Source organism: Perognathus longimembris, chromosome 8, assembly GCF_023159225.1.
Source record: "Perognathus longimembris pacificus isolate PPM17 chromosome 8, ASM2315922v1, whole genome shotgun sequence".
Classification (NCBI taxonomy): domain Eukaryota; kingdom Metazoa; phylum Chordata; class Mammalia; order Rodentia; family Heteromyidae; genus Perognathus; species Perognathus longimembris.
Window position 1 is genome coordinate 4942127 of NC_063168.1, and position 13724 is coordinate 4955850.

General features: G+C 47.6%; 1 protein-coding gene across 1 annotated transcript in view; it reads right to left on the reverse strand.

Annotated features, from left to right (window-relative positions):
- Positions 1-13724, reverse strand: part of Tbc1d8 (TBC1 domain family member 8) — a 96997-nt gene that overhangs the window by 40053 nt on the left and 43220 nt on the right. Inside the window, exon 3 of the mRNA XM_048352406.1 lies at positions 1238-1356. Within this exon, the coding sequence (XP_048208363.1) occupies positions 1238-1356 (119 nt within the window). The remainder of the gene's footprint in view (positions 1-1237; positions 1357-13724) is intronic.

Sequence of the window (13724 nt, forward strand, 5' to 3'; positions counted from 1 at the left end):
CTTTGCTCCCCAGCTACCCTGTGAGAGGCACCAGTGCTCTGCCAAACCTCCCCGCCACAACGTCCGAAGCAAGGGGTCAACCAGCCATGCCCAGCCCTGCAAAAGCAGGAGGCAAAGCAAGCCGTCCTGTTAATGAATCAATCATCTCAGATGTTTTGTTACCATGACAGAAAGCTAACTGACACAACTCTAGAGAATTACCTATCTGTGAGTTGAACGTTAAAAACGTTTAGACAGATGTACCTGCATATGACCTAGGTCTAGCTCGGCTACTTTGCTAGAATGAGATACAGGCTAAGACTCGAACCTCAGCCAGGTGCTGGTGGCTCACTCCTGTAATCCCAGCTACCCAGGAGGCTGAGATCTGAGGATTGTGGTTCAAAGCCAGCCAGGACAGGAAAGTCTGTGAGATCCTTCTCTCCAATGGCCAGCCCAGAACAGTAAAGTCTGGAAGTCTCTTATCTCCAATTAACCACCAAAAAGTCAGAAGCGAAGTTATGGGTCAAGTGACGTAGCACCAGCCTTGAACCCAAAAGCTCAGGGACAGCACCCAGGCCCCTCGTTCAAGCCCCAGCACCAAAAAAATAAAAATTAAATGAAATAAATGAACATCTACTATTAGCAGCACCTAAGTACTCAGCCAAACAAAGTAATAAGATGTCCCAGCTGTGAAAAAGTTGAGAATGACTAAAGTAAGGAATCAAAGAATGTACTATAAAAAGCAAATCTCAACATCCCAGTTTTCTCAAACCAAGACAAAAAGGCCCTTCACCTCTGTAAGAAAAAAAAAAAAAAAAAAAAAAAGATGGGCTGGAAACATGGCCTAGTGGTAGAGTGCTTGCCTCCTATACATATACATGAAGCCCTGAGTTCATGACACCACATAAACAGAAAAAAGCCAGCAGTGGCGCTGTGGCGCAGGTGACAGAGTGCTAGCCTTGAGCAAAAAGAAGCCAGGGACAGTGCTCAGGCCCTGAGTCCAAGCCCCAGGACTGGCAAAAAAAAAAAAAATAGAATGCAGCCTGATCCTCACCATTTCCAGCATATTCTGTTGGACTTCAATTCTACAAGATCTGCCAGAGAAGGCATTGAACCTATTCAGACTTATACACGAAGCCAAAACCTTGAGTTGGTGTGGAGCAGGCTGTCGAGGTGCAGTGTTTAAGACAACCTGAGAAGGATGGGGCGGGAAAAGGGGGGGGGGGGGGGAACAGAACGTCCGTCTCCAGGGACCTACCTTCACCTTCCCTTTGACAAAGCTGGCAATGTCATCTTTATTATCGAAGACAGATAGGGTGTGCAGGAGGTTCTGCTCCAGCCAGTCCCAGTGCTGGTTGATTTCCTCAAACGTGGCGCCTGCATTAGAAGACAAAGAAAGCGAGACTGAAGAGCGAAAGGAATGGCTAGAGCAGGACTTGGTTCCCCAATAGCGCATAACGGGGGTCTATGCAAGTCCCACACACCCTGGGCCACTTCCCCTACCAGCGCAGGCTCCCTTTCAGCACAGCAGGGAGACCCCAGACGCCAGCCCCACGGCTCCAGGACAGGCCAGCTGAGCCATCAGGGTATCCTCGGGATTGTTCCATGGCCTCCGAATCACCTCAATAGCACGCGGAGCAATCCGCCTTCAAACACCGGCGATCGACGGCACAGCGGCTCCGGCGACGGCCAGGCCCCGAGTCGCAGAGGGATCCGCAGTCTCTGCACGGTTCCTCACGGGGCACCGAAGCCCAGTCCACCATGAAAGAACCTCTGAGAAAGCCGGCCAGCCGGCCGTGCAGCCAGCACAGCTCAACCAAGCCGGCAAGAGCCTAGGAAGTTCACAGCCTAACCAACGGATGCCTCCGCCGCATGCCAGCCACTCAAGAGGCTGAGATCTGAAGATCACAGTTCAAAGCCAGCCCAGGCAGAAAAGTCTTTGGGACTCCATCTCCAATGAGCCAGCAAAATGCCTGGCTGGGAGCATCATTCAAGTGGCGGAGCGCCAGCCAAGAAAGCAAAGCGAAGCAAGTTCAAGGCTCCAAGTTCGAACCTCGATACTGCCATGAAAAAAATAATAATAATAATCCAGCTTGGGTAGGAGGATAAGGTGTATAGGATGCATGAATGAATTGCATGTTTAGACTTGGGCCCCCCCTCAAGACATGATGTCTATGCAAATATTCTATAACCAAGAGGGTGCACACCCTTGCGGCTGAAGCGCGCCTCGAGAGGTGACTCCGCTGGTACCCGGATGAGTAAGTGCCCGGGCCTCCCCCTCCCCCCCCCCCCCCCCCCCCGGCCGGCAGAATGGACATCAGCAGCGCTCTTCTGAGCAGGAAGGAGTAGCTGACAGAAGAGTTCATACGGGAAAGGTGGGGGGGGGGGGGCCTGGTCCCTGTATACAGCCCATGTGACCAGGGCCCTCCCCCTCCCTAGTCTTGAGCTCTGAGGAGCTTACAGGGGGCCAGCTCTGAGGTGAAGGTTGTAATACTCTGCCTCGACTTCCCTCCCTTTGAGGGCAGCCGCCCACACCTCTCAGGACAAGCAAGGTTTGTTTTGGAAGCCGATCTTGCTATGTAAGCCCAGGCTGGTCTTGAACTCACAATCCTCCTGCCTCAGTGCTGGGCTTCCAGGGATGTTGCCACCACCCTGGCCCGGAGAGCTCATTTTAAAACAAGATAAACCAAGCGCCCGTCCAGAGCAGGCCTCTCCCAACACGTCCCGCCGCTCTCTACCCGAACTTGGGAGCCAGGGCACCTGCGCGGCCCCTCGGCTGCCTGTGGGCACCGTGCGCCCACATGGGTGAGGTGCTGCACATCTGGCCCCCAGCCCCACCCCGGACGCCCGCCTTTCTGCCCGCTTCAGGACACCCCCCCCCCCCCAGGGCAGCTGTGGGGACAGAAGCGAGAACGCTCCGGCACTCCCTCGTGATGAAATGGCACCTTTGCCTCTGGGGGCTGCACGGGCACTTCACCAAGATGGGGTCACTCCACAAAGCCAGCGAGTACACGCAGGCACCCCGAGGACGCGGACGCGCTCCTCCTCCACTCCTCCTTGGCATCTGAAGCCCTGCTCTTCCTAGATCTTTCTCCGTTATTGTCCATTACGATCAAACAAACCGGTCAGGGCACAGAACAAACAAGGAAAGAATGAACTGAAGAGGGAGTATCTTTCTTCGCTGGCAATCCTTTGCTTCTGATTTTCATGAGTGTCTTTAATTATTTTTTTTTTATTTTAAATTGGAGAATTAGAGACCAGAAAGAGAGGCGACAGGCTTGCCTTTTATGGCCCTAGTCTGCTCCCAGCACTGGGTCACTGGGGCATAATGAAGACTGAAGGAGGAAATGGAGGCTCAATCCATGCCCAAGGAATGAAACTAATTTCATTCAAATATGAAACTGGAAGGCAAACACCACAGCACGAAGAGATCTTGACAGCCTTGTGTCGCCTACAGTCCTCCCATAGGAAGGAAGAGTTTTGTTTTTGTTTGTTGGGCTCCTACTGGGGCTAGAACTCAGGGCCTGGGTGCTCTGCCTAAGCTTCTTTTGTTCAAGGCTAGTACTCTACCACTTAAACCATAGCTCCACTTTGAGTCTCACCGACTTTCCTGCCCAGGCTGGTTTTGAACCACAATCCTCAGATCCCAGCCTCCTGAGTAGCTAGGATTACAGGTGTGAGCCATCAGCAGTTTAGACTTTTATGTTCTTTTAAATAATTTTTCTATCTCCTAGGGAAGGGTTCCGATAAGGAAAGGTAATTCTAGAACAAAACCAAGCCCACACCTAGAAAGAAGAAAAATAAACACATAGCACCTGTAGCTGATTGTCCGTCATCCCTCCCCCCACCCACGCTTCTGAAAGCAAGACTAGTTGTGTGTCTCTCTTCACAAAAACAATCAAGCTGATGAAACTTTTCCAGCCTGCTGGCTATTTCCTACAAGGGTTGCCAAATGGCAGGGGACTTTTCCAACTATAATATCCTCTGCAGGGAAGTCTTAAAATGGGTTTCACAAATACGGTAAATCAAGGCAGGTTGCATGCACAGCTGTGACCCAAAAGACTCAAATGGAAGGTCACTCAACGTATGTCCACAACCCAGTCGAAGTCTGCACGGCAGGGTCTTTCAAACTGCATGAAGTACGCTCATTGGCAAACAGCTCAAAAAATGAAATGCAACTGAAAATAGAATGCATGCCCTCTAAGTAAGGGTGGCCACTGAATTGTGAATTATTTGCTACTTACACACACAAATCCATTTCTGTCTGGAGGTCAGAGTCACGGTTTAAAAGTCATTACATTACAGATACACAAGGGCTATGCATAGTAAATGTGAAGAAGGTAAGAAAGTGAGTTTAGAACCAGGTATGGTGTCTGATACCTGTAATCCCAGCTTCTGGGGAGATCAGGAGAATCACAATTCAAAACCAGCCTGAGCAAGGAGTAAGGCCCCATCTCAACAACCCAGATGTGGCAGCTCATGGGTGTAATCCTAGCTACCTATGCAGGAGGTGTAAACAGGAGGAGGTCTGAGGCTAGCTTGAGCCAAAGCACAAGGCCTTATCTGAAAAATAACTAACGCCAGAAGAGCTGAAGGTGTGGCTAAAGTGGTAGAGCCCTGGCCTGTCCAGTACAAGGTCTTGAGTTCAAAACCTAGTTCCACTAAGAAGGAAAAGGAAATGCGAGCCTGTCGTCTGTTGTGAGGAGAAGGGAAGGGGATCCGGAGCTACACCTTCACTGCCGTGCAAATACTTCACCCGCTCCCCAGAGCAGAGCTACTGTCTCGTCAGAATTTGCACGTGGACCCCCTCACCCCACTGTGACCATGTGAAGAAAGGGCTTTGCAGAGGTCATTCAGGTTCCCTGAGGGCGCGTGGTGGGGCCTGCTCCCACAGCCTGTGTCCTCGAGAGAAGACACCAGGGGACTGTTGCACAGGAAAGGGCGTGTGCGGACCCTTGTGGGAAGGGTGGACCTGGGCAGGCCCAGGGGAGAGCTTCCGGAAGAGGGAGGGAGTCCATGTCTGGTGTAAGCCCTGAGTCCAAGGGGTCTTGCGATGGGAGCTCTGGCAGACGAATACCTCTAGAACCAAAAGTCACAGCAGTATGCTGGCTTGCACCGAAGGCGAATTAGCCAACATGCTTAGTATTTTATGAAGGCCTTTAATATTACAGAACAAAAGAGTTTCGGGGGTACATGCGCACTGGTACAAAGCTTGGCTTAGAGATCACAGCTGGTGCTCTAATCAACTAGACCCACACCTCCAATCCAACATTCGACGTTGGTTTCATAGGCCTTTCACCCTGCTCTGGTCTCAAGCTGTGATCCTCCAAATCTTAGCCTCCTGAGTAGGTAGCTAGGATTACAAGTGTGAGCCATGGGCTCCCATTCTGACTTTACTATTCTCTAAGAAATTTAAACTCCAGTGTAGGGGGGAGGACACATTTTATAGATTCAATATTAGAAACCTTAAATACGACCGCACAACAAACCACAGTGAACACCGGTGCACGTTTTCTGAATGCCTTGTACACGCTGGGCATTTTTCTAGGTATGTCATGTAGCCTCATAAAAAAAGCCACCGAGTGGACCTTATGCCCATTTTCTGGGCAAGAAGGAAAAAGGTAAAAGAAAAAAAGCCAAGTTTGGTGTAACTTGCACGGAGCAGCTGAGTGACAGAAACAAGAAGGCCAGCCCAGTTCTTTTAGGTCTTCCCCAAGGCTACTAGCAGGAAATCAAACAAGAATCCTATTGTCTACACCTGCAGCCCCGGAGCTGCAGCTTCAAGAAGGAACTGTGTCTGGGATTACAGGCACGGCTCAGTTGGCACAGCCCCAGCCAATGAGAAAAAAACGTATCCGATACTGAGCTCAGATCCATTCTCATCTCAGACCTAAAAAAAAGAACCATCTCTGTCTGTGTAATCAACAGCCATGTGAGTCTGAATTTCTATGAAATGGGTATATTCCAGTCCATGTAATCCTGACCTTTACACACTAATCATCTCCTGCCCCCAGGCCTACAAAGGGCTGCTGGGAAGGGGGGGGGGGGGACTTGCTCTTGATGGTCCCTAACCACAACCAACTCCTACAGGGAAGCAAGAATGAAAGCAAGAGCTATGAGAGGAACAGGAAAGGGAGAACCAAAACTAAATCTCATATTCTGATCTCACAGAAAACTCATATTCTGAAATTGAAAAAAAAATCGAATCCGAAAGTCTACACCAATTATCTTCACAAGACCATCCTTACAACCTGAGAATCCTGACCCAAGTCTTTTCTCAGCTCTCATTTAAGTATTACTTCTAGGTTCCTTGCCCTATTTGTTTTCAAATGAAATGAAAGTACCTAAAAATATTTTCCATCTGGTGAAATCAGACAAATACCGCCTCTGACCTGGTAAGTAAAATGGATTTTTTAAATTTGTAACTGAAATCATTAAATTGTCTTTGCATTAGTGCCATTAACTCCCAGAAATAGGAACAGGAAGAAAGACGGTAGAAAACTGATATATAGCTGCGTGAATGGCAGGTGGGGAAGGGCCTTTTATGTGTAGAAACAGAACCAGAATAATAGAGCCAATCAAAAGCACAAGAACTAAACAGATCAAACAAAGACTAAAAACAGCTATTAAAAATATACTCTAGGGGCTGGGAGTATGGCCTAGTGGTAAAGTGCTCACTTAGTATACATGAAGCCCTGGGTTCAATTCCTCAGCACCACATACATAGAAAAAGCCGGAAATGGCGCTGTGGCTCAAGTGGTAAAGTGCTAGCCTTGAGCGAAAAAGAAGCCAGGGACGGTGCTCAGGCCCTAAGTTCAAGCCCCAGATCAGGCAAAATATATATATGGCTGAGACTGTGGCTAAGTGTTAGAGTGCTTGCCTAGCATGCATGAAGCCCTAGGTTCGATTCCTCGGTACCATATACACAGAAAAGGCCAGAAGTGGCACTATGGTTCAAGTGGTAAAGTGCTAGCCTTCAGCAAAAGCTCAGGGACAGTGCCCAGGCCCTGATTTCAAGCCTTAGGACAGGCAGGCATGCATATATATATATATATATATATATATATATATATATATATATATGCTCTCTAGAGTAAACAAAGGCAACAGTGGTAACTCACTAGAAACTATGTTTAAAATGAACTATATAATATGCATGTAGGGTGGGAGGGAAAAACTTGGAAAGAGCAAGGGAAGAAGCAAAAAGAAGTGTTATACTCTTTACCTGACATTTGTAACGGTCACCTCTCTGTACATCACCTTTATAATAATAAAAAAGAGATCTATACTCTAAGTTGGAGACTGATGGATTCATGCCTGGAATCCTGGTCACTCAAAAGGCTGAGATCCAGAGGATTTTAGTTCAAGGCCAGTCAGAACAGAAAAGTTCACTACATTCTGTCAGCAAAAAGTCAGACTGAAGGAGTGGCCCAAGTGAGAGAATGCCAACTGAGAGCCAGTAAGTCAAACAAGCTCAAGAACAGAGCATGATCAGGGCAACAGGGGCTCATGCATGTAATCCTAGCTATCAGGAGGCTGAGATCTGAAGACAGCAGTTCAAAGCCAGCCAAGGCAAGAAAGTCTATAAGACTCACCTACAATTAAGCACAAAAAAACAAAAGCTGGAAATGGACCAGTGACTCAAGTGGTAGAATGCTAGCCCTTGAGCAAAATAGCTCAGGGACAGCGCCCACATCCCGAGCAAAAACCTCTGACAATATATCTGATGTCCAACCTGTGAGAAAGCAGGCACTTTTCCACACTGCTCGAATGCCAAGAAGGAAATTTAGCAATACCTAACAAAAGCTCATTATCATCTAACCTTGAATGCAGCAACCTGACTTCTAGACATCTATGCTAAAGAGTCAATAACCAAGATACAAAACGATTGAGCTATAAGGTACAGGATGTTTAGTGGGCATTACTGGTATAGTCTGATATGATTTGACTTTTCTGTGGGTTTCTAGCATTTGAAATCAGGGCTTTGTGCTTGCTAAGCAAGTGTATCACCACTTGAGCCAAACCTTTTTGCTGGTTAGTCCTGAGACAGGGCCTCATATATATGCTGACTTTGACACGGACCCTCTTATTTACAGTTTCCATGTAGCTGAGAGGACAAGTACAGGCACTTCTATTCATTGACAAGAGATCACAAAGGGTTTTTGTTGTTGTTTTGTTTTGTTTTTTACCTAGACTGCCCCAGAGAACTGTGATCCTCCTACTCTCCACCTCCCACGTAGCTGGGAAAACAGGGCTGATCCAGCGCACTAGGCCAGAAACGTGTGTGTGTCAGTCCTAGGGCTCGGACTCAGTGCCTGGGCCTGAGCTTCCTTGCTCAAGGCTAGCACTCTATCACTTTCAGCTTTTTAGTGGCGAGCTGGAAGAGATAGCCTCTTGGACTTTCTTGCCTGGGCTGGTTGGGAACCATGTTCCTCAGTTTCCTGAGTAACTAGGATTATAGGCATGAGTCAACGGCACCCAGCACAGTACCTGTATTTTTAAAACTCACAGTTTTTATTAGATAATTCTTTCGACTTTCAGTATGCTTAAAAACTCACAATGGAAACATGGAAGTAGAGAATTTTGAGATCAGTGGGCTGGGAATGTGGCTTAGTGGTAGAGTGCTTGCCTAGCATGCAAGAAGCCCTGGGTTCGATTCCTAAGTACTATATACACAGAAAAAGCCACAAGTGGCGCTGTGGCTCACGTGGTAGAGTGCTAGCCTTGAGCAAAAAGAAGCCAGGGACAGTGCTCAGGCCCCGAGTTCAAGGCCCAGGACTGGCAACAAAAAAAAGAAAGAAAGAAAGTACTTTTGGGTTCAAAATGGCATGAGAAAAACCAAAAACAGCACAAATAAAACAAGAATTCAGTGGCCACTGCAGATTGCTGGGTTAGAAACAAAAACATTCTTTTTTCAAAGCCTACAGAGATCAGATAAACTCAGAAAATGATCCTTCATGAATAAAAAGTCCTAGATGAACACATGGGGAAAGAATTCAAGGAAGCTGTCGTGTGAACTCACCAAAGAGTCCCGGGACTGCGAAGACACTCAGACAGTGCGCACCCGGAGGGACGCATGCAAGACAGGGAGCCACTCTTCCAACAAACAAAAGACATTAAATAAACTAACTTGGATCTGAGTGTACTCAACCTTGGCGAGATCCAGTTTCAAGGGTATACAAAGGTCAAGCCACAGGGAGCTAAATGACACTGTGAGGAAGGAAACAGAAGAGTACAGTGACTCGAGCCTCCTTCCTCACAAGGGGCCCCGCTTCTTCAAGAGTGGATGACGGGGAGCCAGGGCGGGAGGGGAAGCGAGGAGGAGAGTTCCATGATGAAAAGGGACCTAAGAAATACAGCAGCCAGGCCGGCCGCTGGCTCACGCCTGTAATCCTAGCTACTCGGGAGATCTGAGGATTGTGTTTCAAAGCCAGGAGTGGCAGAAAAGTTCAAGGGTCTCCATCTCTAAATTAACCAGCAAAAACCCAGACTGGGGGCATGGGGGAAATGCCACTGGAGTAAATAAGCAAGGTGAGTGAGAGGCCCTGAGTTCAGGCCATGGGAGTGTCACAGACACGCATGCACACGCATACATGTACATGTATATGCACGCATATGCGTGCACGCACACACACGCGCACTACAGGAGCCAAATGTTGAGCGTGCTTTTTTAAACTTTTTTGGCCTTTCCTAGGACTTGAACTCAGAGCCTGGGAACTGTTCCTTAGATTTTTTTGCCCCAAACTGGCACTTTACCACGCGAGTCACAACTCCACTTCGAGCTTTTTTGGTGGCTAATTAAAGAATCTCACAGAATTCCCTGCCTGGGCTGACTTCAAACCGGGATCCTTAGATCTCAGTCTCCTAGATCTCCATCTCCTGACTAGGGTGACAGGCATGCGTCACCAGCGCCCAGCTCTAAAGATAGTTTTAATATCACTTTGGACTTTAGAATGTACTAGATCAAAGCTGTACAGTCATCCCTCACTATACTGCAGTTCACCTTTTGTGGCTTCACTTATCATGGGTTTTAAAAACAATATAGAAGTAGTGCTCCCTGACCTATCGCGAGAGTTACATTTCAGAGAACCCCATGATGGGCGAAAACCCGTGAAGTAGCAATAAGTGAACCGTGTGCTATAGCAAGGGATGACTAATGCTGCGCTTTCACGATCTTCACCTATGGCGGAAGGCTCTGGAATAAAACTCCCGCCATAGGTAAGGGATCATTGTATTCATCATTCTGCTGCTCTTTAGAAGAAAGAATACCTTCAGTAAATGTCATTGTGTATGCGCCAATTACTTAAACACATTAAGAGCCAGTAACAGTAACTCTGAGAGCTGGCACCCCTCAGCCATTTCCAATGGTGAAGCCACGTGGAAAATTCCAGACAGTGTTGTTCTAAGGAAACAGCAGTGAGAAACATATGGGACAAGTGGCTTTTCTGACCTTGGAGCGGGGACCCCTACCGTCCCGGCGGGGGGACCTCCCAGGCGCCCCTTGAAGCGCCCGGTCGGCGAGCCCCACGCTTGGAGAGAAGACCCAGTGGACATGCCATCGCTGCCAATTTGGCTCAGAGTCCAGGAAGATACTAATCTCATCCACCGGGAACATTTCCTCCGTCCACAAAACTCTGTCTCCAAACACACAAAGCAAACAGCTAGAAGAAACCGAAACACCGGCCCATGGTCAAGGGCGCAGATAAGAGGCCGTGCGTCACGATGACCGCTCCCAACAAGGGTGTCTCAGAGCCCACGACGAGGCCATGCACGCCCCCCCCCCCCACGCCCGCCACGCCCTCCCTCACCTCCTACGCCACTGAGAGCAAAGGTCAGGAAGGAGTCCGGCAAGCACTGGGGCCTGCAGCTCTCAAGCTTGTGTGTTTCTCACACACGCCAGCTTGGATCAGCAGAAGTATCGCAGGTTACTTCTATGAACGTCAAAAGGACTGGTTTCCTTTTCCAAATCTAAACTCTCAACCTTTTCTTTTTCAAACTTCAGCTGTCCTTCGGTATCTTGAAAGGATCCCTTCCTCAGAAGATCCCAGAGTTCATGACTGCTCTAGTTCCTTCTATAAAGTCATGCATAGAACACACAGGCTCCCCACACAGACTTCAAACCATCTCTAGATGATATGCACTACCAAATGCATTGTAAATGATATGCAAATAATTCCTATACCCTGCTGTTTAGGGAACCACAGCAAAAATGTCTGTATATACTCAATAAAGAGACAATTTTTTTTTTTTTGTCTGTCATGGGGTTTGAACTCAGGGCCTGGATGCTGTCCCTGAGCTGTTCTGCTCTAGGCTAGCACTTTACCATGTTGAGCCACATTCTGGTTTTCTGGTGGTTAATTGGAGATAAGAGTCTCACAGACTGTCCTGCCTGGGTGGGCTTTGTACTGCAATCCTCAGATCTCAGCCTCCTGGGTAGCTAGGATTACAAGTATGGTACCTGGCTAAGACAGTATTTTACCAGGGGTGCCAGTGGCTCACATCTGTAATTCCAGCTACTCAAGAGGCTGAGATCTATGGATCAAGATTTGATGCCAACCTGGGCAGACAAATCTGACTCTTATCTCCAATTAACCGTAAAAAGCAGGAAATAGAGTTAGCACCAGTTTTGAGAGAAAGAGACAGAGAGATTAAAGAAGAACACCCAGGCCCTGAGTTCAAGCCCTAGTACACACACACACACACCCACACACACACACACACACACACACAAAATGCAATATTTCTGTATCTTTGCTCCAGTCGGTAGACTAGACAACACTAGACAAACCCTTTCGTAAGGTACAAATATACCACTACCCACCCACATGGACATCACCTCAGCCTACCTGAATCCCCTACCCTGGCCCATGCAAGGTGAGTTTGCAGGCCGCTCCTTCCTTCCTTCTGCTTTCCGCTCGCTGCTCTTCATGACAATGCCCTGGGACCCATCTCACGAACCAGCCATGGAAAACTCTGCCCTTCTGCTCTCACACACAGCCCTGAGTACTGGGGCAGCGAGAAGGCTCAACCTCAGGTGTGGAAAGCCCTGCCACCCAACACGGAAGAAAGAACACGACACTCCAGCAAGAAAAGGAAAATTCTCACCAGTATTTCTTGCTTCTCAAGCAATAAAGAACACAAATTCAATCCAAGAACCCACAGGTGAGATGATCTAGTGACAGGAAGAAAAGGGAGACTACAGACTCACCCACTGCACTGAGGATCAAAACATGGCGATAAAACCAGCAAACAAATTAAAGGCAGCACAGTACAGAACGTACTGCTGAAAACTCACTTGCAATGGCGAGCAGAGAACAAACAAGCAGCCTGGCACTGCTGGAGACACCTGTAACCCTAGCTACTCAGGAGGCTGAGATCTGAGGATCACAGTTCAAAGCCAGGAAAGCCCCCAGAGACTCCAACTCCAATTCACCAACCAAATGTCAGACTCAAGGCAAGTCCCAAGTGAAAGAGTACCAACAACTATATTTTTAAAGCCAATTGAGGATACAGGTGCAAAGCACTGAGTTCAAGCCCTAGTTCCATTTAAAAAAACACACACAGAATTACCAACAATAGCTATCCAACATAAAATGTCTTGAAAGTCAAGCATCCAACAAATAAGAAGTAATATGAATTTAAAATATAATTCTATGCAGAGTAACATAAGAAAATATCCCACCATGATTTAAGAAATGATCACACAGGTTCCATATTAAAGAAAATGTCATTTTCATCCATGAGAAAATACTGCTCTCAGCAGCAACAGATGCTAGCTAAATTGCTAAACTTCAATGGCAAAGTCAAGGACAAATAGCATTATCGCTTTCAAGTAGCGAGGATGGAAATCAGAGCAGTTTGAGATGTCTTGTATTTCCATATCAAATATTACAGGAGAGACAGCCAAGTTCTATCACACCCAACCAAAATATCCCAAGAATCCAGCCAGTTAAGGAGCGTGAACCAAAAGACAAGACTCTAGATTAGGAAAGCATACCTGAGTAGAAACATGAAGTCAATGTAAAAAACTGAACCAAACAAACCTCAAAAAACACAGTGATGGGGGCTGGGGATATAGCCTAGTGGCAAGAGTGCCTGCCTCGGATACACGAGGCCCTAGGTTCGATTCCCCAGCACCACATATACAGAAAACGGCCAGAAGCGGCGCTGTGGCTCAAGTGGCAGAGTGCTAGCCTTGAGCGGGAAGAAGCCAGGGACAGTGCTCAGGCCCTGAGTCCAAGGCCCAGGACTGGCCAAAAAAAAAAAAAAAAAAAAAAAAAAACACAGTGATGGGTCAGAGTGGGAATTATAATGTAAAATTAAGAGCTTTTCAACCAAGAGACTGGGGAGAATAAGACGCTGACAACCCTGTCCTTTATATCAGAACTGAATCACTGCTTCTCCAAAGCCAAATTTTAACCTTGTGATCCCTTCAAAAATCCCTTCCCTAACCAGTAGTCGAACACTGAGCACAATCATCTCGTGTTGTATAAACTTTATTTGAAATCTAACATCTTCTTGTTGTTAACCTAAAACCTCATAAGATAGCATGCAGACAAGCCCCCACCAACTTTTGTTTTGTCAGTCCTGGGGCTTGAACTCAGGGCTTGAGATTATTATTCTTCTTCTCCTCCTTCTCCTCCTCCTTCTCCTCCTCCTTCTCCTCCTCCTTCTCCTCCCCTTCCTCCCCCCTCCTCCCCCCCTCCTCCTCCTCTCCCTTCTCCTCCTCCTCCTCCTGCTCAAAG